We start from the raw sequence: 27964 nt of genomic DNA, 5'->3' as shown, positions 1-27964 counted from the left end.
ATGAGAACAGAGCAGAGGGTGTATGGCTTGATTGTGATCAGTGATTGGAATTGGGATGGCCTTTCGTTCAGTGCCTATGACAGTGAGGAACAGCAATCATGGTCCTGCTCTTCTCCAAACAGCACTGAGCTCTCTATCTCGGCAGGAGGGATTCTTATCTGTGATTGAATTTGATTTGGTGAAACACAATTACCACTCGTCTGTGGGTCGAAACCAACCTCCGTGCAGACCTTGACCATCCGCTGGCACCTAAGGAGCCAGTTGAAGTGTATCCTTTACAACGGAACACACAGGAAAACATCACCTCAGGGGCACTTCAGGTGGAAAAAGAGGTTGTCAATGGCTAATTGGTTATCATCTAGCAACACTGAGGTATTTCAGTTCAATGGGAATGTCTTGGGTAACTGGGATTCTGAAAGAATATATACGCTGGAAACATTCTTACTTTCTAAAGAAGGTGTTAAGAGTCAGTCAGTCGATAAGGAGGCCAAAGAGAGAATGGCTGTTCTTCTCCCTGACTGGGATTCTGGACAATTGTTGTGTGTCTGAAATATTTATTGTTCATATACCACTAACGGTATACTGTGTGTGTATGTATGTAAACTCAGTAAAAAAGAGAATCATCCTCTCACTGTCAACTGCGTTTATTTTCAGCAAACTTAACGTGTAAATATTTGTATGAACATAACAAGATTCAACAACTGAGACATAAACTGAACAAGTTCCACAGACATGTGACTAACAGAAATGGAATAATGTGTCCCTAAACAAAGGGGGGGCGGTTCAAAATCAAAAGTAACAGTCAGTATCTGGTGTGGCCACCAGCTGCATTAAGTACTGCATCTCCTCCTCATGGACTATACCAGATTTGCAAGTTCTTGCTGTGAGATGTTACCCCACTCTTCCACCAAGGCACCTGCAAGTTCCCTGACATTTCTGGGGGGAATGGCCCTAGCCCTCACCCTCTAATCCAACAGGTCCCAGACGTGCTCAATGGGATTGAAATTCAGGCTCTTCGCTGGCCAAGGCAGAACACTGACATTCCTGTCCTGCAGGAAATCACGCACAGAACAAGCAGTATGGCTGGTGGAATTGTCATGCTGGAGGGTCATGTCAGGATGAGCCTGCAGGAAGGGTACCACATGAGGGAGGAGGATGTCTTCCCTGTAACGCACAGCTTTGAGATTGCCTGCAATGACAACAAGCTCAGTCCGATGATGCTGTGACACACCGACCCAGACCATGACGGACCATCCACCTCCAAATCGATCCCGCTCCAGAGTACAGGCCTCGGTGTAACGTTTTTTCTTCGAAGATAAACGCGAATCCGACCATCACCCCTGGTGAGACAAAACAGCGACTCGTCAGTGAAGAGCACTTTTTGCCAGTCCTGTCTGGTCCAGCGATGGTGGGTTTTTGCCCATAGGCAACGTTGTTGCTTGTGATGTCTGGTGAGGACCTGCCTTACAACAGGCCTACAACAGGCCTCAGTCCAGCCTCTCTCAGCCTATTGCGGAGAGTCTGAGTACTGATGGAGGGATTGTGCGTTCCTGGTGTAACTCGGGCAGTTGTTGTTGCCATCCTGTACCTGTCCCGCAGGTGTGATGTTCGGATGTACCGATCATGTGCAGGTGTTGTTACACGTGGTCTGCCACTGCGAGGACAATCAGCTGTCCGTCCTGTCGTCTCACAGTACGGCCATTGCGATTTATTGCCCTGGCCACCTCTGCAGTCCTCATGCCTCCTTGCAGCATGCCTAAGGCACGCTCACACAGATGAGCAGGGACCCTGGGCATCTTTCTTTTGGTGTTTTTCAGAGTCAGTAGAAAGGCCTCTTTAGTGTCCTAAGTTTTCATAACTGTGACCTTAATTGCCTACCGTCTGTAAGCTGTTAGTGTCTTAACAGCCGTTCCACAGGTGCATGTTAATTCATTGTTTATGGTTCATTGAACAAGCATGGGAAACAGTGTTTAAACCCTTTACAATGAAGATCTGTAAAGTTATTTGGATTTTTGCAAATTATCTTTAAAAGACAGGGTCCTGAAAAAGGGACGTTTCTTTTTTTGCTGAGTTTATGTATGTATGTATGTATGTATGTATGTATGTATGTATGTATGTATGTATGTATAGGCAGTAGCAGCTGACATGCAATTCAAATCTATATATATACACAGTGGGGGAAAAAAGTATTTGATCCCCTGCTGATTTTGTACGTTTGCCCACTGATAAAGAAAGGATCAGTCTATAATTTTAGTGGTAGGTTTATTTGAACAGTGAGAGACAGAATAACAACAAAAATAACCAGAAAAACGCATGTCAAAAATGTTATAAATTGATTTGCATTTTAATGAGGGAATTTTTTATTTTTTCCCCCCACTATATATATATATGGGCCTCCACACTTACATGTCTGTACTTCTATTTCCAATTGCATGTCCAAGACCAAAAACATCCCTCTCTCTCCCCATTACATTAGTGCTCCAGGTAACAAGCTGTTACAAGCAGCTGGGGAGAAGGTGTGAACACAGATATTATTTAGTTATGAGGCATATGGCTGTGTAACCTGGCCCTCTCTGGTCTGGCTCCTTAGGTCCTGCCATGCCCGGCCCCAGCACAGCATCTAATTCTGTTTTCCCCCTGTCAGAGAGGCCTGCAGCAATCTCTATTACCCATCAGGAGAGAGAAAAAGATGGGAGGTAGAGAGAGAAGGGAGAGAGAGAAGGGAGTGAGAGAGAGAACAAGGGAGAGGAGGAAAGAAAGAGAGAAAAAAGGAGAGAAGGAAAGAAAGAGAAGGGAAGAAAGAGAGGATGAGAGCCAAACTGAGAAAGATGTAGAAAGAAAAGGGGGTGGGGTTGAAGGAGGCAGAGGGAAGAGGGGGTGTAGCCAGGCAGGCAGAGAGGCAGGCAGGCAGCGTGGCTGTCAGGCAGTGTCAGGATGATGAATGGGGGCCAGGCTGGGCCATGAGGTCCCTGATGAGAGCTGCCGAGCTTTACATCACTCTCCTGAGTGTTTGTGAAAGGTTATTAAAGGCACTTAAATCACCCAATCTCACACTGCACCCGTGCTCCCCGTCCGCACCTTCCACACATTTCCCAAACGAATCTTCCATGACGATATTATAAACTTACCTGACTGACTGTGAATGGTCACATATACAGTGTGGTCCCAACACCATATTTTACAGTAGGTATGGGTTTCTTTACGACTCATACATTCTCATTTTGGTGCCACACCCACCACTGGTGTGCGTGGCCAAAGACCTCTATTTTCATGTAATCTGACCAAAGCACCAGTTCCAATCGAATCCAAGTGCCAATGCCATTTAACACTGCTGGGTGATTTAAAAATTCCTAGTCAATCGATCAATAATATAATAATACTCTTAGCAAAAATGTATCTTTAATTTACAATCTGTAGAAACTAAGAGAATAGAAAGGTTCAGAGCTTTTGTGAAACATCATCGCACATTTAAATAATAATATTGCAAATAGAAATCAAAACTGGATGGACTTCAGTGATAGATGGGCGGGGTTAAGGGTAGCTGGGACGAAACACAAACAAGGATGGGCCAAAAAACTAACGAAAGATAACTATTGTAAAATATACTGTGTCCTTAATAAAATGTACAGTATATAGAATGTATAAGCTAGAAGTAGAAGCCTAAGTGTTGTTGTCCATTAGTTTACTCCAATTAGGGAAGGGGATGTAGGGTTAGAGGAAAATATATATACATACAGTACCAGTCAAAAGTTTGGACACAGCTACTCATTCAAGGTTTTTTTCTTTTACTATTTTCTACATTGTAGAATAATAGTGAAGACATCAAAACTATGAAATAACACATACTGTATGGAATCATGTAGTAACCAAAAAAGTGTTAAAATTAAAATATATTTTATATTTGAGATTCTTCACAGTAGCCACCCTTTGCCTTGATGACAGCTTTGCACGCTCTTTGCATTCTCTCTACAAGCTTCATCAGGTAGTCTCCTGGAATGCATTGCAATTAACAGGTGTGTCATCTTAAAAGTTAATTTGTGGAATTTATTTTCTTCTTAATGCGTTTGAGACAATCAGTTGTGTTGTGACAAGGTAGGGGTGGTTATACAGAAGATAGCCCTACTTCGTAAAAGATCAAGTCCATATTATGGCAAGAACCGCTCAAATAATCAAAGAGAAATGACAGTCCATCATTACCTTAAGACTTGAAGGTCAGTCAATTCGGAAAATGGCAAGAACCTTGAAAGTTTCTTCAAGTGCAGTCGCAAAAACCATCAAGAGCTATGATGAAACTGACTCTCATGAGGACTGCCACAGGAAAGGAAGACCCAGAATTACCTCTGCTGGAGAGGATAAGTTCACTAGAGTTAACTGCACCTCAGATTGCCGCCCAAATAAATGCTTCACAGAGTTCAAGTAACAGACAAATCTAAACAACAAATGTTCAGAGGAGACTGCGTGAATCAGGCCTTCATGGTCGAATTGCTGCAAAGAAACCACTTCTAAAGGACACCAATAATAAGAAGTGACTTGCTTGGGCCAAGAAACATGAGCAATGGACATTAGACCAGTGGACATCTGTCCTTTGGTCTGATGAGTCCAAATTTTAGATTTTTCGTTCCAACCGCCGTGTCTTTGTGAGACGTAGAGTCGGTGAATGGATGATCTCCGCATGTGTGTTTCCCACCGTGAAGCATGGAGGAGGAGGTGTGATGGTGTGGGGGTGCTTTGCTTTTGACAGTGTCTGTGATTTATTTAGAATTCAAAGCACACTTAACCAGCATGGGCTACCAAAGCATTCTGCAGCGATACGCCATCCCATCTGGTTTGCGCTTAGTGGGACTATCAATTGTTTTTCAACAGGACAATGACCCAACACATCTCCAGCCTGTGTTAAGGCTATTTGACCATGAAGGAGAGTGATGGAGTGCTAAATCAGATGACCTCCACAACCACCCAACATCAACCCAATTGAGATGGTTTGGGATGAGTCAGACCGCAGAGTGAAGGAAAAGCAGCCAACAAGTGCTCAGCATATGTGGGAAGTCCTTCAAGACTGTTGAAAAGCATTTCAGTTGAAGCTGATTGAGAGAAAGCCAAGAGTGTGCAAAGTTGTCATCAAGGCAAAGGGTGGCTACTTTATAGAATCTAAAATCAAAATTATTTTGATATGTTTAACACTTTTTAGGTTACTACACGATTCCATGTGTTATTTCGTAGTTTTGATGTCTTCAATACTTTTCTACAATGTCGAAAATAGTAAAAATAAAGAAAGCCCCTTGAATGAGCAGGTGTGTCCAAACTTTTGAATGGTACTGTATATTTTTACAAAAAAATATATATGGGAGATTGGAAACGATGCAAACAATTTAATTGATGGAAGCCGAAATCTATTTGCAATATTAAAGCTGATCTACCCCCTAATTGTTTTAAATAATAATGCCATTAAGCAAACTCCAGGCTTTTACATTTGTTGGATGAAATGAAAATAGAGCTCTTTGGCCACGCATACCAGTAGTGGGTTTGACGTGGAAATTAGAATGAGCAGAAAAGTACCCCATACCTACTGTAAAATATGGTGATGGATCTTTGATGTAATGGGGCTATTTTGCTTACACCGGCCCTGGGGCACTTGTTAAGGTCAATGGCATCATGAACTTTACCCAGGACTGGGACATTTTATGCCAGAAACCTCGTTGCCTCTGCCAGGAGGCTGAAACTTGACCATAAGTGGATCTTCCAGCGAGACAATAACCCCAAGCAAACATCTAAATCCACAAAGAAATTGTTAATTGGCCACAAAATATCAATTTTGCAATGGCCATCTCAGTCTACGGACATGACACCCATTGAAAACCTTTGGTTTGAATTGAAGAGGGATATCGTTTGTCTAAGCACAGACGAAGGATATCAAGGATCTGAAAGAAATCTGTATGGAGGAATGGTCTTAGATACCTCCCAATGTGTTCTCCAACTCATAAAACATTTTAGAAAAATGCTCACTACCATTATCCTAGCAATTTGAGTAATTGGGACCCCTACCTTTTTGAGAAAAATATGCATATTACTTGTTAAAAAAATCTCTTTCCCTGACCAATTGTATTAGTAGTATAAAATAATATCATTTTTCAAACAATTTTGGGCATTCAATATACTGTAGCTCAGTATTTTAATTATTTATTTTATACAGTCATTTTTGCTCAGCTTTATCAAGGGTGTCAATAATTTCAGACCCCACTGTGGGAGTATTGTCATGGGTGGACATGAGGGCAACTGTGTCCCTTTATGAGACACATTGTCCCTTTAAGGTAAAATCCATGTTAATAAGGAGTAAACAGGTTGAAAAGGAGAAAATGGGTTGAAAGGGGGTCCATCATCTTGGTTGGTTCATGGATATTAAATGAGGTTCTCTCTTCTGTAATTCTGTATACCTTTAACTTGAACATTTAATTATTAACGGATTAATTTAGAATAGTCAAGTGCTATTCAACCAAACAATGTCAATAGTCCTCATAGGCCTTTATTGTGTTAGATGTCTTTTCAAAGTTTCTTTATTTTATTTATGAAGATATTATCTTGTGAGGTCTTTCCAAGACCAATTATTGGACAGCAAAAGATGGTAGGATTAAATCCATAGTGTTGCTCTGTCTTTGGTGTATTTGTTGTCATTGTTTGGGTGATCTCTGTGCAGGTTGGATGCACTTGATCTCTGTCCGACGCTGCATTTCTGGAGGGAGTCTCATCGCAATCCGAGCCATGCTTTCAAACCCCCGGCTCACCACCGCAGAAGCCAGCCACACATAAACCTAGAAAAATCTCAGTTACAACCCCACGTCCGCAACCAGCAACCACACTTTACCTTATTTCATTTTTATTTATTTTATTTTATTTCACTGGCATTAAAATAGTCAAACTGGCCCTTTTAGTACAGACATCTTTGTAGAGTGGGAGCGGAAGACTCATATCCAAAATTGTTTTATTAAGTGTAGACTAACGGCTGAGGAGACAAAAAGCTGCATACTCTATTTTATTCCCAGTTATTCAATGAATAGATGAACCAATGTTTCTGTATGCAGTGCCTTCGTCAGGGTCAAAGTATACACCAAGGGCATTCGTTTTCCACATTCAATTTTGAGCAGACAATTGTTCAGTCAATGCAGAATGGAATAGATCTGTACTTATTGAATCTGTTAGAAATGTTTGACCCCAAAACGAGACTGGCAAGGATGATGTTGTAAGTTTAATAAGAAGGTATACAGCCTGAGCCATGCAGCGTTGTATTTTGCTTTAGCAGAGTAGCTGCAAGTTTCAGTACTGCTCCTCTTTCATAGTACAAGGCCTCTATAGGCCAACAGTAAGAACCACAGTTCAAGAACATAAAAAATATTCATGTTTTTTTCCTTTCTCCCTCTCTCTGAACTTGTGCTGAGTCTAGAGGTCGACCGATTATGATTTTTCAACACCGATACCAATACCGATTATTGGATGGCCAAAAACCCCAACACCGATTAATATAATAATAATGACAATTACAACAATACATTTAAATTACATTTTACATTTTAGTCATTTAGCAGACGCTCTTATCCAGAGCGACTTACATTAGTGAATGCATACATTTCATGCATTTTTTTGTTGTTGAATGAACACTTTTATTTTAACTTAATATAATACATAAATAAAATCTATTTAGTCTCAAATAAATAATGAAACATGCTCAATTTGGTTTAAATAATGCAAAAACACAGTGTTGGTGTCACGCCCTGACCTTAGAGTTCCTTTTTATGTCTCTATTTTGGTTTGGTCAGGGCGTGAGTTGGGGTGGGCATTCTATGTCCTTTTTTCTATGTTTTTGTATTTCTTTGTTTTGGCCTGGTATGGCTCTCAATCAGGGACAGCTGTACATCATTGTCGCTGATTGGGAGCCATACTTAGGCAGCCTGTTTTCCTTTGGGGTTTGGTGGGTAGATGTTTTCTGTCTTGTGTGTTCACCTGGCAGAACTGTTAGCTTTCGTTTTCTTGTTTTATTTATAGTGTCATTAAAGTTAATATGAGCACTTACCACGCTGCATCTTGGTCCCCTCTGTCAGACGATCGTTACAGTTGGAGAAGAAAGTAAAAGTGCAATATGTGCCATGTAAAAAAGCTAACTTTTAAGTTCCTTGCTCAGAACATGAGAACATATGAAAGCTGGTGGTTCAATATTCAATATTCCCAGTTCTTCAATATTCCCAGTTAAGAAGTTTTAGGTTGTAGTTATTATAGTAATAATGACTCGTCGACTATTTCTCTCTATACCATTTGTATTTCATATACCTTTGACAATGGGATGTTCTTACAGAGACTTTAGTATCGCCAGCCTAATCTTGGGAGTTGATCGGCTGGAAGTCATAAACAGTGCTGTGAAGCAAGCATTGCTAAGAGCTGCTGACAAACGCAGTAAAGTTTGAATGAATGCTCACGAGCATGCTGCCGCCTACCACCACTCAGTCACGCTGCTCTATGAAATCATAGACTTAATTATAATATAATAAATACAGAAATACGAGCCGTTGGTCATTAATATGGTCAAATCCGGAAACTATCATTTCGAAAACAAAACATTTATTCTTTCAGTGAAATATGGAACCGTTCCGTATTTTATCAAACGGGTAGCAACCCTATGTCTAAATATTGCTGTTACATTGCACAACCTTCAATGTTATGTCATAATTATGTACAATTCTGGCAAATTAGTTCACAACGAGCCAAGCGGCCCAAACTGTTGCATATACCCTGACTCTGCGTGCAATGAACGCAAGAGAAGTGACACAATTTCCCTAGTTAATATTGCCTGCTAACATGATTTTCTTTTAACTAAATATGCAGGTTTAAAAAAATATACTTCTGTGTATTGATTTTAAGAAAGGCATTGATGTTTATGGTTAGGTACATTCGTGCAATGATTGTACTTTTTTCACAAATGCGCTTTTGTTAAATCATCCCTCGTTTGGCGAAGTAGGAACGCAGGACAAGCTAGTTAACCTAGTAATATCATCAACCATGTGTAGTTAACTAGTGATTACGTGAAGATTGATTGTTTTTTATAAGATAAGTTTAATGCTAGCTAGCAACTTACCTTGGCTCCTTGCTGCACTCGCGTAACAGGTGGTCAGCCTGCCACACAGTTTCCTTGTGGAATGCAATGTATTCTGCCATAATCGGCGTCCAAAAATGACGATTACCGATTGTTATGAAAACTTGAAATCGGCCCTAATTAATCGGCCATGCCGATTACTCGGTCGACCTCTAGTTGAGTCAAATCCTTTTGCAGATTATGGATTTTTCTGTCAGGTCGTGTGTGTGTGTGTGTGTGTGTGTGTGTGTGTGTGTGTGTGTGTGTGTGTGTGTGTGTGTGTGTGTTTGTGTAGGTTATTCTACTACACTGATCTGAGGGGAAGTAGGGGCTGAGGGCCATTTCATGGTCACTGCTCCTCATTTATCATTCAGTGAAGTTAAATAGTGGTAGGTAAATACCCCGTGATACGAGAGGGCAAGCCAATCGAAAGCAATTAGGCGACTTTAATTTATTTTATTTTATGAAAACGTCTGAACAATCCAACTACAGCGTTGTATAGGAGGGTGAAAGACATCAAGCTTTGTGGACTTTGTCCACACTTTGAGAAAGCTGGAGAAGCTGGAAAAGGACAAATGTTGCTTTACAGCGATTTTGTTTTCACATGAGTTGGAGTGCAAGTTACCATGGAAACAGTTTGCTTTGAGCTAATGCATGATCTCACATAACATTTAGAGGGAAAGTTTGACTACATCCTTGATGACATTAGTGTCAAATTGTATTCTAAACATCAGACTTTTTCGAGGTTCGAGGTAAAGTGGTCCGTACAATAGATCCTCCTGAAGCAACATCAACAGACCATGATCATCTAGTTGATGACCTACAAAAGGATATGTCAAAGGTAATATACTGAACAAAAATAAAATGCAACATATAAACTGTTGGTCCCATGATTCATGAGCTGAAATAGAAAATCACAGAAATTTTCCATACGCAAAAAAAGCTTATTTCTCTCCAATTTTTCCCACAAATGTGCTTACATCCCTGTTAGTGAGCATTTCTCCTTATGACAGGTGTGGCATATCAATAAGATGATTAAACAGCATGATCATCACACAGGTGCACCTTATGCTGGGGACAATAAAAGGCCACTAAAATGTGCAGTTTTGTCATACAACACAATACCACAAATGTCTCAAGTTTTGAGGGAGCATGCTCTGCAGGAATGTCCACCAGAGCTGTTGCCAGGGAATTGAATGTTAATTTCTCTACCATAAGCCGCCTCCAACTTTGTTTTGAGAATTTGGCAGGGCGTGCTGAGGAGTATTTCTGACTGTAATAAATCCCTTTTGTTGGGGAAAACTCATTCTGATTGGCTGGGCCTGGCTCCCAAGTGGGTGGGCCTATGCCCTCCCAGGGCCACCCGTGGCTGCGCCCTTGCCCAGTCATGTGAAATCCATTGATTAGGGGCTAATGAACTTATTTCAATTGACCGATTTACTTATATGAACTGTAACTCCGTAAAATCTTTGAAATTGTTGCATGTTGTGTTTAGATTTTTGTTCAGTGTATGTCATAGGTCAACAGGAAGTACTTACGCTTAGTCTGTCTCCTGCTTTGCCCTCTAGCGATGACTGGTTGTGCAACAAGTTGTATTGGGAGAAATTCCTCCTGTGGTCGTCCTTCTCTATGTGAGAGAACATGTCATGTTGATAGTAGTCCATGATTGACGGGAACTTTCCCACACTGCTTCTCTTCATTGTCTTCTCTTCATAGTCAACTGTGGAGAGCCATTTTCAATCAATATATCTATCAATCAATCAACCAATCAAGATAAACTGTCTAAAATCAAATGATGTTGGCCTACAGTACATCTAAATAACATCAATATTGTGCCTGTGGATGTGGGATGCAGGCGAGATTCTGACCTTGGTTGCTCGTCTTTGCTCTGTTGGTAAGAGTGCTTTGGGTGGAGCCTAGCGTGTTCCCTTCAGACTCTGTCTCGGTGTCACTGCTGCTGCCTGAGTATGTGCACACTCTCGCGGCTCTGTCCTGTTCACGAAAGAGAGGGACATCTGAACAGAATGAGAAGATAGATAAATCCCTTTAAAGACTACTTCTCAGGAGTCAGATGAACTTGTGGATACCATTTTTATGTCTCAGCATCCAGTATGAAGGAAGTTAGTAGTTTCGTGAGCAAATGCTAATTAGCGTTAGCACAATGACTGGACGTCTACGGTAGACGTCTAGTCATTGTACTAACGTGGTTAGCAATTGCTTCCTTAAATGGATACTTTGGTATTTTAGCAATTAGGCCCTAGATCTACTTGTATGCTAGAAGATATCCATAGACTTCCAGCTATTGCGCTAATGCTAGTTAGCATTGGCTCGCGAAACTACCTCCTAACTTCATTGATACTGGACGCAGAGACATAAAAATGGTATCCACAACTTCATCTGACTCTGGGGAAGTAGATCAAATCCCTTTAATATCACTGTATCCTCAACAGATTACGGAGATACTCTTTCATAATGATAATGCTTCTTGGAGATGTGATATTGTATAGGGATTGTACAGAAGCCACAATAACTATGCTCTTGCAGTCTATTTTGCTCCCAAAACACCACCCCTTTGACATAGGCCTAATAGTGCGTGGGAAGTTTCTTACACTGGATGAGTTTAGGTCCTTGGTGTTCCTCTTCTTCTCCACTTGTTCCTCGTGGGCCTCAGTAGTGACTGTGTGGCTGGTGCTGCATAACTCTATCTGACTCAGTCGCTTCCTTCTGATCACATCTATCATTCAAAAGTAAAGAGAAACAAATCATGAGACATAGACAACAACCAAACCCACACACTCACACCAGGAAGAGAACCTACGCAATGCGTACATAGAGGGCGGAAAAAAAACATGTCAAAGCTCTTAGGTCCCGGAGTTTCAGTAAGACTCATATCTACATCCCAAATGGCACCCTATTCCCTTTATAGTGCACTACTTTCGACCATGGCCATAGGTTGCCATTTGGGATGCATCATTAGCTAACGCTATGCCAAAATAGTTGTTAACCTTTGAAAGCACACGCTGTACAACATGAGCATGATGCTACAATTTCTTTAAGTGTGAGGGAGTTTGGCATTTCATCTATTAATAGTCAATGGCATCCTCCCTACAAAGACTACACCGCTACATCTCTGACTTGAAGCAGCCCCGAAATACCATCTTCAAACTGTTACCCCCAATGACAAAGCATCCAATGATTGCCACAGCTGAGTCAGTGTGAATTTTAATGACTACCTACCCCTTCCTTCTCTCTTTTTTTTCTCTCTACAACATCCTACCTTCTCCTGACAATATAATTAACTGGGCCTCGTTGGCCGCGGCGCCGCGGGAACATCAGCAGAATAATTTGTATTGTGCCGAGGACAAAATAGTCCTTTCATTTTCTTGACAACCTGTGAGGGAATCCGTGGTGGAGATTAGGCTCCTTCTCTAGTCCTTATAATGACAGCTGCTGGTCATGCCTACCTTAACTGCAGTACTTAGGTCACACAGATCAACACTAATTCCCTGATTGCATAAATCACTGGGATCACTCATCCCTATACTGTACGAGTACATTGTTAGTGTTACTTCCCCCAGCCTATATGATCCCTCTCTCTCTCCTTCCCTCCCTCCCACCCACCGTCATGCTGTTGTGTTGCTGCGGTGAAAGAACAGGCAGAAGGTGGTTTATGATCTATGTCGCTTATTGTCGCTAGTGAGTTTGCGTGTCTAATTGTATTAGCGACTTATCCTTGGGATATGGTCTGTGGGTCGTATCATCCGGAGGGTTTTGTGAAGGTGGGTGGGGGACACAGTGTCCTTTGTTAAGCAGAGCTACAGAATGTCACTCAGAATACCAAATCAAGCCTGATAGGCTTGTCCATCTAGTCCAGCATTCTACAAAGGTAGAAGGTTTTCATTTTCACTGAATACCTTCAAGTGGAGAATGGATCCTCTGTTGAGATTGAGAGGGAAGAACATGTATAGTGAATTCTTGAGAGTGACTTAAGGTTCATACTTTTTTATTTAATCTTCATTTAACTAGGCAAGTCCGTTAAGAACAAATTCTTATTTTCAATGATGGCCTAGGAACAGTGGGTTAACTGCCTTGTTCAGGGGCAGAATGATAGATTTTTACCCTGTCAGCTCGGGGATTCGATCTAGCAACCTTTCGGTTACTGGCCCAATGCACTAAACACTAGGCTACCTGCCGCCCCATAATGATGTGAATTGAAGTAAAACACTACCAACCTCATTGCGCAATCAAATTGAGCCAGCGAGAATCTGAATTTTATCCTCTCTCATTTTATACACAGTTTATAGATGGGTTAACACCAAATAGGGTTTCATGATAGTGGCCAAACATCCTCTGAGCCAGCCCAGCTATTCTAGCGTTTATATGCAGCTGCGGATCATTGGTTTACCTAACATAAAACCATTGGCATGAAACAGAGACAACACAGAGCCTGTAACAGTGGTTGTGTCCCTATCATTGACTTTTCTCCTTGAAGTGTGCACTTGAACAATCCACCTCACATGATGGGACTGGACTAGTATAAGAACATTGGTGTGGACAGCCGATGCTTATGGCAATCCAATGCTTCTTAATTCATAAAGGGGAGTGTGGCACGCTTTGGGAGATGGGTATAGAATGGGGACGTAACGGGGAGGTTGATATGAGGTGAACCCCCAGTCTTACCTGAGGTGGATGGTCTGGGAAGGCAGCTCAGGGCTTCCTGTCCACAACTTCTTCCAGTAACTGAAGGGTCAGACAGGGAGTGGCCCAGGGCACTGGTGGGTGATGCATGCGGGTGGGTCTCAGACAGGGAAGGCACTTTCACATGGGATGAGGAATGAGCAGCAGAGGCCGAGAGGAGGTCCTGGTCAGGATCAGTGGAACTGTGAACGCTCGCCATCATCCGGTCGGGGCTGGACTCAGATCTGGGAATGTGGCGCCCGTTGACCCGGGTGACGGAATCAGGGAGGGGGAAGGTGCCAATCCCGCTGTCCAGGGTTCTCATCTGGCAGCTGGAGCCTGGGGGGGTGGGGGGGGGGGGAGACAGGAGAAGCAGCGTGTGATGATGGGTGGGGGGGAGCAACGGAAAAGGAGGAGGAGCCACTGGATTGGATTCACAAGCAACTGAAGGGGTTATGGGTAAAAAGGGCATCTTGGGTAGGTTCAATACGATAGGAGAACGAATGGAGGCAAAAGCAAGAGAAACAGGAGCATTACTTCACGTACGGAGCACCTGGGTACAATCCAAAGCCAAATCATTACGAGAAACTGTAGAAATGTAATGCAGGAAAAAGGTCTGAACTTTTCGTATTACTTTGTCCAGTAATATGTGTGATACGATCTGTTGTGTGTGTAATTCATCAGGTTTATTCCTATAAGTGGTTATCAGCCCTCTATGGTCAAATCTGTATCACTTCTTCATAATATTAATAAAGGTACCTGACTAATCTTGAAAAGGATCTAAAATGAACGGCCGCTTGTAAGTCCTAGCTCTCTCTGCGTTCCCAATCTAATTTCACCCATTTGGAACCCAGCGTGACTTTAGAGTGCCAATTTATTTGTGATTTTTCTCCCTACCTCCTATATCAGCATTATGTTGATTTACACACATTCGCCGAACTTGATATGTTCCACACTGCGCAGTGATCTAAGAGCATTGTCGCAACAGATGGACAGCGCTTAAAATACACAGTTTTGCAAAGCCTCTCCGAGCGAGACAGATGGATGGCTGTTCGGCATGATCCAATTCCATGTAACTGTGAATGATGTTGGCTAATCATTCTGTGCTCATGACTTAATTGCAACAATTTGGGTAAAAAAAAGAAAGAGAATGTTGAACTGGTTCTAACATGAATTCAGTTTAAAGACAAAAGAGGGGGAAAGGTCTTATGGCTAATATGACTGCAGCTTTGACATTCTTCTGTTCTCATTCTAGGTTACACAGTATATTGCTGCATTGCAAAAGTAGAAAATATCAATCTAGCATTATATATTTATTATAGACTAGTTGAGGATGGAAAAACCTTGGAAATGATTGATTACATTACATTGATCCTTTCGAGTACGCAGTTGTTTTGGAAGATGTTTTTCCCCATAGAACAATCTGTAAATTCTGATTTCTTTCTTGCCTTTCATGGACAAGCATGGGACCTATTTTTTTTAGAGTTGGGTCGATTTCTGCTAGCTCTGCCCTTAACCCTGGAGCTTGGTCTTGTAACGCCCAGACCATAAACATCCACTTCTTCTATATGCCCTAACACATCCCTCCATCGAATGAATAAATGGATGATTGAATTAATGAATTCATAAATTAACTGTTTCCCCTGAAAGGGTTCAAGGCATGTAAGAGGTAGCCCTCATAACTTCCATGGATATGCTTTAGTACAAATACCCATAAACATAGGGTTCGCACAACAACATCTCCTAACAGCTGCATCAAACCCTCAAAATTAAAACCAAAGCTCTTTATTAGAGGCAATGCACTGCTGTTGTAAAATACATTATTAACCTAATAAAGCAATATGTACAGTCCTCTCTAAATGTGCAACCAGACATTCAATTAAACCAACAGTGCATCAAAACAAGAATTCATTCAATTATGCATCAGAAACGTCCCACTGGATGACTGGGAGTAAACACAGTCAACTTAAATCATGCTATTAGTGCACAGTTAGAGTCATATTGTAGGCATACGTGTCTTCTTCTGCCTCTCTTGCACCTCCTACTCCGCAGTAATGTGTGAGAATGAGTTGTAGCTGAGGTGGTCATAAACCACCTCGATGGACAGATGGCCTGTTATGTTGCTCAGATTAATCTGCAATAAGTCATCACGGGGCGGTTGTGGCAAGCCCCTAAAACAGCAGCTGATCAATTACTACAGATTCCTGCATTATGCATCAAGTGCAAACCAGTTCAGAATGTCTCACATTCTTGATCCTATATTCAAGGAAAAAGACAGAGAAGATAAAGAGGGAGATAAATAGAGAAAGGGAAATAAAAGAGAAAGTGAGGAAGGAAAGAGAAAGAGAAAGAGAAAGAGGGAGACATCCGTACCTCACAAAGCATAATAATCAGAGGAGTTGATTTGGCAGGGGTTTTCAATATGCCCTTTGCACTCACACTATAACTAGGTCTAATATGGACCTCGAAGCCAGTTCCACAGTCAGGGACTGGTTTAGACCTGGGACACCAGGTTGGTGCATATTCATTATCAGTTAGAAGAGAAAACCAGCAGTACTCTGGACCTCGAAGGGTATGATTTTAATGCCCCTAGGGTAATACGATCTAAAATCAAAGGAAAAAGTATCAGAGAGGGGCTGAAATTGTGTTTACTGTGATCCCAACCACTTCTACATTAAACCTCCAGGTGATAGAGGGCAAGCTCTGCAGACCAAATGACATGTTATGATGAGGACTCATGTAAAACCCAGACATTAACCACCATCACAACTGCATGGGAATTACAACCAGAGGTCATGACTGTCGTCACATGACCGAGACCTCAAACTGTTAAAATCAACACGTCGAAGGTCAAAACATGAGCCATTTAGTATCTATTATCTATGCATAGTACCTCTACCTACAGATAACTTCAATTATCTTGACTAACCTGTAACCCTGCACATGGACTCGGTACTGGTACCCGTATATGACCTCGTTATTGTTGCTCTTCATTTTTTTTTATATAGTTTATTTATTAAATATTTCATTTTTCTTTAAACTGCATTGTTGGTTAAGGCCTTGTAAGTAAGCATTTCACTATAAGGTGACAAATAAAATGTGATTTGATTTGAACCATGAGAAAGCCACACCTCATAGACTCACGAGTCCTTCTGCATCCTTTTCTAGTTTCTAGTTTTAATCCCTGCTACAATATCACATTATGTCAAAACAAAATGCAATTTTGTTTCTAGTTTCTTGTGTGTCCAGAGAAAATAAGTGAGTTCAGGCAAATGTGTGACATATTCTACCCATAAAAGCCCAGGGTAAAATGATATGCTAGGCTGGACTTCAGGACCTATAAGTGGACTCTGCTTAAATCTTTATGAGAGCTTTAATTCATACTGAGGGGAGGTTGGATAGATGTGCTTAGCCGGCAGAATTAAATATGCCATTCAGTTAATTAGAATACAGAAATGATTAACAATCTTATTTTGGGCTCTGTTCCACGATATGGGGCTTAGTTGAATCAGGGAAATGTTCATACATCCTGGATATTTTCCCATGTCAAAACAATTTCTGGCAATATTTGTGTGGTAGACCCCATCAATACAGATCATATAAAAATGACTTTGAGCCAAAGAGAGCAGCTTTTATAAGTAACGGTATATAGGCCTATGTTTTCCATGTTGGATGTAAATGATGTCCAAAATAACCTAAGTCTAGGTCCATAATGCCCATCCTTTAGATAAATCTTGATTTAGATAGTCAACATAAATTAGTTATATTGAGCGAAATACTGCTTACCAGCAGCCATATGATCTGTGTAGACCTATTATGTGCATGGAAATAAATAAACAAAATTAAGCAACGGTGTCACGTCCTGGCCAGTATAAGGTTATTGTAGTTTGGTCAGGACGTGGCAGAGGATATTCGTTTTATGTGGTTCGGGGTGGTGTGTTTTGTTGAAGGGGCATTTGGTTTAAGTATTCCGGGGTTTTTGGGCACTGTTTGGTTTTCTGGTATTCTATGTTTAGTCTAGTATGTCTAGTTCTATGTTTGGTTAATTAGGGTTGGGACTCTCAGTTGAAGGCAGGTGTTGTCTATCTGCCTTTGATTGAGAGTCCCATATATTAGGGTGTGTTTGTTATTTGTGGGTGATTGTTTCGTGTTTAGCGTAAGTAAGCCTAACAGGACTGTCAGTTTATCGTGAGTTTGTTTTTGTTATTTTGTATATCCATTTTGAGTTTATTAAATGTTCAAAATGAACTATATCAACTCTGCTGCGTATTGGTCATCTTTTTCCGACGATGATTTCGTTATATCGTCCTCCGACGAAGAAATCCCTGACAAACGGAGATCATAATCTTGTGTGAAAATAAGAACAAACTTCAAATATAAAGGAAAGACCCCTATAGTTCAAGTCGAGGCATCCCAAACACCTTTTGCACAGGTTGTACATGACTGTTTTGCTGCTCTCCTGTTCACGTAATGCCAAAGCCAGACTAAGTGAGAGAAGACCCCATTCCTGAATGGACAAAAGTCTTCTCTTAAAAGATAGACTGAGTGGCACAATAACTGCCTAAAGCATTACAACAGAGTGAAAGGCACCTAGCATTATACAGCTCTAATAAACATTGATTACCCTGTCCAAGTCCCGTTCCCTAAGAATGCCTTCCACCTGCCAATGAATGACAAACTGCCCAGCATGTAAAGATCGCCTTGTCATTGAAATAGTAAGTGGGTGTTGTTGCATATAATTTTCTCATCACACATTGTATGCTACCAAAGCTCTCAGAACAGCAGCTGCCCCGACAACCCTCAATGTCTTAGCCACGTAAATAACAATGTGCGCTAGCAACGCTAAAAGGATTTTTGAACGCCAGAGACAGTAACCATTTTGTTGATGACCTCAATATGCAGTGGGAGAGTGGCGTGATAATAAAGACTCACTCTGCCAGTGACAAGACGAATCAGTCCTGCAAAGATGCAGGAAATATTGTATAGGCTCTAAGCTTACAGTTTTTCACTGGTATGAGAAAGTGTTACATATGCAAGTCCCACATGCATTTGCCTATAATAAGAGACTGTTTGTAAAATCTATTACAGAAATATTTTACACAGAGAGCAAAAGTTGGAGATGTATTGCTGGTGACTACTGAAAATGTCTATGTTGAAAAATGTATTTTAATGTTGCTTATTTGCACTAAAACGTTATATGTTTTCAGACGATAGCTCAAAGTAGAGTAGGCCTACGGCTACAGTAAAAACCTTACCTATCATGTGGTCTTGACATGACGTCTCAGGGGTGGGGTCCTCATTCTCTCCTTGCAAGCTGATCTTCTGTGTCACAATGATGGTCTGGTGGAAAAAAATGAAGGATGAAGTCAGTATGCATTTACCTTGAGTTCTCACAACATATAATATATATAATATAAGTTCTAAATCATGTCGATGACAAATTTGTTTAGGCATAATGTGGAGGGAGTGAAATGTTACAATTGACCCAGTAGGTGGGGTTAAATGTAACAGGCTACGGGGTTAAATGTAACACTGTCTCCAATGTTAAAAATTAAAGGGTAAATTGAGGGTTTTGAAACTGATATTTGGATGATCTTTTAGGCATGTCATATAGACCAAAAACTCAAAATGTATCAAAATGAATATATTATATCAGCATTCAAAAGTGTCAATTGTACTTTTTAGGTATTATCTTAGTTTTACTGCAAAACATGATGTAAAGAAGTAACATATTATGTTAATGTGTCTAAATACCATATAAGGTACTGTGCTACAACTATTCCCCCCACATAGGGGCCTATACTAATCGGAATCTTGTGAGAAAATACAAATATTTATTGTCATCAACTATACCAATCAAAAGACCTTAGTGATAAAAATGCTGTGTTTAGATACATGGAGAATGTTCCACAGGTCAAAAAAAGAAAAAAAAGAGAAGCGGAAGGTATATTAACTTAAGGGCCTCAAAACCATTTTTTTTGTCAATAAAACAGAAAAGAATTGATGAATTTAGGCATTTAGAGACACTACCCAAGCATTAGCACGTTGCACAACAGCTTTCTAAGTGGTTTGGTGTTGCGTTTTCCCTTGGTCTCCCCTACATCATTGTAATGTGCGTTGCATTGTATTCATAATTGCTTTGCCGCATGTGTGTGTATTCAATCTTTTGTATTGTGGCCTTAACATTCCGTGAATATCATCTGTACAGATAATAACAGAACAAACTGCTAGTTCAAGGACATGTCTTCTATGATTCATAAACCCCAAACAAGCAAAGTACACTTTTCTATACTTTCTATACTTCTATGAAGCCAGACATCCAAAATGTCAAACGCAGCTAAGCTAACACAGATGCAATAGCTGGCATATTCAGATAGAATGTTATTGATATCTATTCTGTTTGTCAAGATTTCCATCACACTCTGCTCACCCATTTGTCCCTTTAGCGCTTAAACAAACCAATAGTGGAAGGCGATTCATCAATTCTTTAAGCGATGACTCAAAACAGAATCAACAAACACCTTGGATTTACAGAAATTACTATTACATTTTCAGAGCCTCTTTCATAGTAGGTAGTTCTGTCAGGGGATGCAACAAGGTAATTGATCTAATATGGAGGAGGGATAACAGAATGTGATGTTGAAAAAGTGTTCTCCGAAGGTATAAAGGGGATTTTCAGGTCATAAACATTTATTTTCTTTTGTTGTATTTCTGTAGAGGGGAGATAGAGATGAAGCTGCAAGGATAGTATTAAACAGGCCTTTGTTGAATTGAGTGTCTGCGATAAGAGCCTCCTATTTGCTATCAAAATTCCCCATCAGCTGGATTGAATTTCCTGCATATTGCATGTGGACTCTCTTTTTTCATTCTCCCCCTGCCTTCCTTGCTCTCTCTCTCTCTCTGTCCCTGACAAAGTACAAAGAATATCTTCTACAAGGTCAGAATTACGTGGCATTCTAAGTCTTTCAGAAACCATTTTTTTCTATGCAAAGCTTAGTATGTGGTTTAACATTGGTAGCATATCTCCCAAATAAAATCAAATTTTATTAGTCACATGCGCCAAATACAACAGCTGTACACCTTACAGTGAAATGCTTACTTACGAGCCCCTAACCAACAGTGCAGTTTCAAAAATACGGATAAGAATAAGAGATAAAAGTAACAAGTAATTAAAGAGCAGCAGTAAAAAAAAAGATGTACAATATATACAGGGGGTGCCAGTACAGAGTCAATGTGTGGGGGCACCAGTTAGTTGAGGTAGTATGTACATGTACATGTAGGTAGAATGACTACGCATAGATGACAACAGAGAGTGGCAGTGGTGTGAAGAAGGGGGGGGGGGCAGGCAATGTGAATAGTCTGGGTAGCCATTTGACTAGATGTTCAGGAGTCTTATGACTTCGGAATAGAAGCTGTTTAGAAGCCTCTTGGACCTAGACTTGGCGATCCGGTACCGCTTCCATGTGGTAGCAGAGAGAACAGTCTATGACTAGGGTGGCTGGAGTCTTTGACAATTTTTATGGCCTTCCTCTGACACCGCCTGGTATAGAGGTCTTGTATGGCAGGAAGCTTGGCCCCAGTGATGTACTGGGCCGTTCGCACTACTCTCTGTAGTGCCTTGCTGTTGGAGGCTGAGCAGTTGTAAAACCAGGCAGTGATGCAACCAGTCAGGATGCTCTCGATGGTGCAGCTGTAGAACCTTTTGAGGATCGGAGGACCCATGACAAATCTTTTCAGTCTCATGTTAGTTTGTTGGTGATGTGGACACCAAGGAACTTGAAGCTCTCAACCTGCTCCACTGCAGCCCTGTCGATGAGAATGTGCTCGGTCCACTTTTACCTGTAATCCACAATCATCTCCTTTGTCTTGAACACATTGAGGGAGATGTTGTTGTCCTGGCACCACACAGCCAGGTCTCTGACCTCCTCCCTATAGGCTGTCTCGTTGTTGTTGGTGTTCAGGCCTACCACTGTTGTGTCATCGGCAAATTTAATGATGGTGTTGGAGTCGTGCCTGGCCGTGCAGTCATGAGTGAACAGGGAGTACAGGAGGGGGCTGAGCACGCACCCCTGAGGGGCCCCTGTGTTGAGGATCAGCGTGGCGGATGTGTTGTTACCTACCCTTACTACCTGGGGGCGGCCCGTCAGGAAGTCCAGGATCCAGTTGCAGAGGGAGGTGTTTAGTCCCAGTGACCTTAGCTTATTGATGAGCTTTGAGGGCACTATGGTGATGAACACTGAGCTGTAGTCAATGAATAGCATTCTCACATCCTGTAGGTGTTTCTTTTGTCCAGGTGGGAAAGGGCAGTGTGGAGTGCAATAGAGACTGCATCATCTGTGGATCTGTTGGGGCGGTATGCAAATTGGACTGGGTCTAGGCTTTCTGGGATGATTGTGTTGATGTGAGCCATGACCAGCCTTTCAAAGCACTTCATGGCTACAGACGTGAGTGCTACGGGTCGGTAGTCATTTAGGCAGGTTACCTTAGTGTTCTTGGGCACAGGCACTATGGTGGTCTGCTTAAAACATGTTGGTATTACAGACTCGGACAGGGAGAGGTTGAAAATGTCAGTGAAGACACATGCTAGTTGGTCAGCGCATGCTCGCAGTACACGTCCTGGTAATCCGTCTGGCCCTGCGGCCTTGTGAATGTTGACCCGTCTAAAGGTCTTACTCGCATCGGCTGTGGAGAGCGTGATCACACAGTCTTCCAGTACAGCTGGTGCTCTCATGCGTGTTTCAGTGTTATTTGCCTCGAAGCGAGCATAGAAGTAGTTTAGCTCGTCCGGTAGGCTCGTATCATTGGGCAGCTCTCGGCTGTGCTTCCCTTTGTAGTCTGTAATGGTTTGCAGGCCCTGCCACATCCGACGATGGTCAGAGCCGGTGTAGCACGACTCGACCTTAGTCCTGTATTGACGCTTTGCCTGTTTGATGGTTCGTCGGAGGGCATAGCGGGATTTCCTATAAGCTTCCGGGTTAGAGTCCCGCTCCTTGAAACCGACAGCTTTAGCTCAGTGCGGATGCTGCCTGTAATCCATTGCTTCTGGAGGGGGTATGTACGTTCGGTCACTGTGGGGACGACGTCATCGATGCACTTATTGATGAAGCCAATGACAGATGTGGTGTACTCCTCAATGCCATTGGAGGAATCCCGGAACATATTCCAGTCTGTGCTAACAAAACAGTCCTGTAGCTTAGCTGCTTTAGTGTGCTCTCATATTTGTGTGTGTGTGTATGTGTGAAGGTTGGCGGAATTTGCAGGTGTGTACACAAACTAGACATACGACATGGAAAATATTATGGCAACAGTAAATGATATGGAGTATATGTACAATCCAATAAACAACTGACCAACATGAGAGCACGGAGGAAGTGGATACTGAGGTTAGAGGAAATAGTGAGAAAATGGTGAGATTATGAGGAAAGATGGACAGGTAATAGAGAGAGGGCGCAGTAGAGTGAGAGACCCATGCAATATCCTAGAAGCCTAGCAACGTTTCATTACAGGACCCCTTGCTCACTCACAGCTGTATCGGAGCAGATCTCCATATCTCCCCTCATATCGCTGTTTCTCTTGGGGATGGAGATGCCAGGGAGAGATTCAGCAATGGAGTCGCCCTTCCTCACACTCCTGTATAGGAAACAAGATTTGATTCATTTTCTGTCTGTCTGCTTAACCAATTTCATAGGAACTGTGCAGGTGGAAAGAGATCCCGGCTGATAAATTCCATTGTTCTCACTCAATATGGCCGCCACATACACTGAACAAAAATATAAACGCAACATGTAAAATGTTGGTCCCAACTTTGATGAGCTGAAATAAAAAATCCCATGACTGCGCCCCGCCCAGTCATGTGAAATCCATTGATTAGGGTTTAATTAATTTATTTAAATTTACTGATTTCCTTATATGAACTGTAACTAGCAAAATCGTTGAAATTGTTGCATGTTGCGTTGATCTTTTTGTTGAGTATAGCTATCCCCCTACCGTAGGATCTGAAAGAACCTTTTTTTAACTGCTCTTCCCGACTTCAGTCTCATTGAGTGATAAATGTTTGTAACTACTCTTGATAAAATCTGTCAGCTGAGATTTTTGGTATTATATACATTTATGGGAGGAGTGGTAATTCTGCACTCTTCCAGCCAAGAAAGCTCAGGGCTGACCGTGTCTCTAGATTCCAGGCTAGGAAGTGCTTATGTTCACTCAAGTAGAACCATAACTCAAAGAGGCAGCTGGTGTTGCTGTTGTTTAGCTGTGCGTGTTTTTGCCTCTACATGCATGCATAATGTAGCAAGACTTGTATTTTACAGCAGCATGAACACTGAGAGAAATGTTAAAAGGACAATCCGCAATCACTTCAGCATCACAGGAGACAAGTTATCTAATGAGTGTTCTTTTTCCTGATCAATTCACTGTAATTTGTGGGAGGTTTTTACCCATGACTAATTATGCAAATGTACTTGAAATATTTTTTTTTACGAAAGTTACTACGGTAATACAAACCTGCCAAGAAGCTCTTTCATGAACTGGTCTTTCCCAATGTAGGTTGTAGAACACTGGATCTGATTGGCTATTTGTCCCATATGAATATTGCAATGATCCATGATTGAGCTCAGCTTGTTCTCTGACAGCGTCAGCTCTGGACTCTTTTCGAACTGGCTGTCGTTTTTCTTCTTGTCCTTCTTTTTGTCTGATTTCATCTGTTTGCCTCCTAGCACAGATCCAATCTTCAGCTCTTTTTTCTCATCTTTCTCTTTTGAGGAGGTGGTGTCTGATTTCTTTCCATTCAAGGCTGGCAGCTTGCTTTTACGCAGGCCGAACCAGTTGGCCAGAGACGGGCCGGTCTTCTGCTTGGTCTCCGATGCTATTACCTTCTCTTGACCCTGACCTTTCTGGATATTCTCCTCAATCCCCATCATGACCTTCTCCTCGATGGTGCAGACTGTGGGGCTCACTGGTTGCTCTCCCTTATCGATCGCCCCTTGGGAACAGCCTGCCTGGACTTTGACGCTCTTCACAAGGTCTAGTTTGCCGAGGCTGAGCACTTTCCCAGCCTTTGTTGTGGCCTCCGGGCTATAGACAGGAGAGGCCGGCGACTCAAACTGAGGATGAGATGCGACCTTCTTGGGATTTCGGGAGTTCTTCAAGCTGATCCGGTCGGCGAGGGGCAAGCTACGCACTTCTTTCTGATGTGGAGGCGTGACGCTCTCCCCCTTTGCAGTGCTCCATGGCCCTTCACCAGTGGAGCCCGATTTGGAGGCTCTCTCCGGAAGGCCCTGGTGGCTGTTAGAGCCTGTCATACCTCCGTAGTGGCTCAGCCTGTTGCTGGGGCAACGGATCGGACTTTCCCCAGATCCGCTACTGGGTTTAATCTGTAAGCCCTCTACAAACGAGCTCTGCCTTGTTAACGAGTTCCCCCTCTCTCCAGAGTTGGTGATGATCTGGGTTCGAATCTTCACATGTCCGTCCAACACGCTGATGTTGGGTTTTTCCATGTAGTGGGTGCTGAAACTCTGGCTGCGAGCTTTCGCCCCGTTCATCCCCAGGACAGGCTTTAGGTGAGGTTTGGTCGTGACAGATATGGACCTCTTGAACAGTCTACGGTCACATTCAGACTTGTCACCAACCCCCTGCTCTGCCAACTCAGAGGTGTGTGCCTCCTCTTCTTGAAGGATGCACTGGACCTCACCCTTAGTCTCCATGATAGAAGTCATGGCTAATGAATCAACATACACTGCCTGAAAACTGTCACATGCGAAACCATTTGAAGTCACAGTCTCTTTGGAGACCAAGTTGATGTGTTCTTTCTCTTGCTTTCCTGGTATTGTGGTGAAGCCTTTCTGCAGTGAGGGGGGCGATTTCACAAAAGCTTTGAAGCCCATAGGAATGCGTGTCTTTGATGCTTTTTCAGTGAAATGTTGAGTGCTAGTTCCAGAGACGGGTGGATTTGCCACTGCCTGGGGAGGTTGAGTCATACTACTGTGAGGTTCTGTTGGACACTGAGGGTGGCCCTGCAGCGTTTCAGGAAAACTAATAGAGGTCTTATACAACATAGGATGCCTATTGTCATTGGTACCTTTCTGACTTGTAAATGTGCTTTGAAGCGAAGAGCCACGTTGAGAGTTGTATGAGGGAGGAGGGACATTCTTTGAGATTTTAGGTGCATTTTCAGGGTGATCAGGCACATGCCCTGAGGCTGAGGAGGGGAGGTAGAGTTTTGTGGGGACCCATTTCGAAGTGCCTTTAGAGGGGGTCTTATTTGAAGCAGGGTGCTGCTGGCTCGATTTGTCCAACAGTTTCTGAGGTGCGATTGCGGTACCGTAGCCTGCATCCAGGTCTATGGTATCTTGGCCCTTGTATGGGGGTGGTGGTAATGAATGTTGCATATTTGGTACAGGCGGGGGGTGGTAACACGGGGGTGGCCCCCTCACAGTTGTAGGCATGGATTTTTGAGCCCCTGGTTTAAGTGCTTGAGGTGGCCCATCATAGTTTGGTCTTATAAGTAAGGAGGTGGTGCGGCCAGGGGGCGGGGGAGGAGATGGGGACCTGAGTTCAGTTTTGCTGCTGGCTTCACAGTGTCTGTCTCTGGTAGGCTGTTCCCTGTAGTCCACGTGGTCCAAATGCCTTCTTGGGAGGTGTGGGGAGACGGTTGGAACACTAGATGAGGAGCCCTTTGTCCAGTCATTCCTGCCAGGAAGCTTGTTGTTCACTGCCTTGGGGCTTGTAGTGCAGCCTGGAGCTTTGATGAACCTGGACATCTTGACCGGAGGAGAAGAAGGGGACTTTGACTCCTGAGCTGTGAATCCGGAGGTTGGTCCACTGTTGCTTGTTTCTGTGGTGGAGCCCTTAGAAACCTTCAGTGGAGATCCTTTCCCCCGGCTACTGGGGATCTTTGAGCTGATGGCCTTGGGGCTGGTGGAAGCATTGTTCATGGGAGGGACAGAGTGGCCTCGATTGGAAGGCGGCTTTATCAATTTTCGCAGTGGCGTGACGTGCGTTTGCAGCCTCTCTGGGCTTCCCTCCCTGCTATTGCTGCCGTTGTTGCCTACCTTATGACGAATGGGCCTATCATGAGGCGACAGTGCTGCATACTCAGCAACCCCGTTCTCCTTCCTCCCAGGAATCTCTTTCCGAGCCCCAGCACCAACAGAGGACTGCTGAGCACTGAGATCAATGGGCTGTCCGTCAGCATCGAATATGGCCATGATACTATCCTCAGACTGGGTTTTAGCCCCCTTGTGTTCCTTGATTGGGCTGAAGGGCCTGGGCCTTCCATCAGCAGACTGAGTTCGGCCAGGTTCCCTCCTCAACCACTGTACGGGAAGCAACTTGTCAGCATCTCTTGAGAGCCTCTTGATGTCCTTCTGCAGTTGCTCAGCTGTCCGGCTAACAGGCCGGTGGTCACTGACCTCAGAGTGCAGATCCTCAGGGTCGGTGTCTGAGAGGTGGAGGGGGCATTCAGCCTCTGTGGGGCTGATGTCAAAGTGCAACAGGGAGGGGTTTAGAACAGCCGAGGTCCGCCCCCCGGAGAGGAAACTGTTGATGAAGCTTTTGAGTTTTTCTGGCCGCTCCTTGGAATTATAGCCGGGCGGGTGCTTCGTACCCATGCTGCAGTTACTATCCCCTACTATGCCACTGTCCTTCAGCCCGTCCCAGCTACACACACTGTCCGAGACGCTGTGCGACAGCTTCCTGAAGTACATCCAGCCTCCATCCTTACTGGGGACGCTGTCTCGTCTGCAGTATGCCGAATGTAGCGACTCATCGTCCGCATCATCAGAGTCGTACACAAACCTTTTGCCCCCCACCCCTGAGACAGTGGTCCTTCCCACACAAGTGGCCTTGGAGATTCCCTTGCTCCCACTCTTAATCCCCAGAGAGTAGATACCCTCATTAGAGTTCATGCAGTCCTTGTCGCCTGACTTGGAGACCCAGGAGGATGAGGAGCCTTTTGGTTTTCTCCTCTGGAGCTTCCGCAGACCTTCTAGGATGTGGCTCTCTTTCCTCCTCGTGGGGAGCTGCTCCTCCAGGGGGGCGCAGATGTTCCCGGGTGCCGAGGAACCCAGGCTCAACCTCTGATCCCACGTCAGAGAGGACTGCAGGAGAAATACAGAAAGACAGAAGTTATTACAGAACTCAGAGAGGACAGTGGGAGATTGAGAGACAGACACA

At 43.1% G+C, this 27964-nt stretch overlaps 1 protein-coding gene across 9 annotated transcripts in view; it reads right to left on the bottom strand.

Moving 5' to 3' along the window:
• Positions 1-27964, bottom strand: part of LOC106575258 (nck-associated protein 5) — a 160628-nt gene that overhangs the window by 4596 nt on the left and 128068 nt on the right. For 6 of the 9 annotated variants that reach the window (XM_014151655.2, XM_014151657.2, XM_014151656.2 and 3 more), the window contains 7 exons: positions 24296-27888; positions 23317-23422; positions 19048-19132; positions 13796-14131; positions 11725-11849; positions 10984-11107; positions 10654-10835 (listed from right to left, as the gene is read on the bottom strand). In XM_014151655.2, the coding sequence (XP_014007130.2) occupies positions 10654-10835; positions 10984-11107; positions 11725-11849; positions 13796-14131; positions 19048-19132; positions 23317-23422; positions 24296-27888 (4551 nt within the window). Of the gene's footprint in view, positions 1-9448; positions 9936-10653; positions 10836-10983; positions 11131-11724; positions 11850-13795; positions 14132-14155; positions 14265-19047; positions 19133-23316; positions 23423-24295; positions 27889-27964 lie in introns of those variants that run through there. The other 3 variants (XM_014151665.2, XR_006759981.1, XM_014151670.2) reach the window with 3 other exon arrangements.

Source organism: Salmo salar, chromosome ssa17, assembly GCF_905237065.1.
Source record: "Salmo salar chromosome ssa17, Ssal_v3.1, whole genome shotgun sequence".
Taxonomy (NCBI): domain Eukaryota; kingdom Metazoa; phylum Chordata; class Actinopteri; order Salmoniformes; family Salmonidae; genus Salmo; species Salmo salar.
The sequence above is the reverse complement of the archived record's forward strand: the minus strand, read 5'-3'. Positions and strand labels throughout refer to the sequence as shown.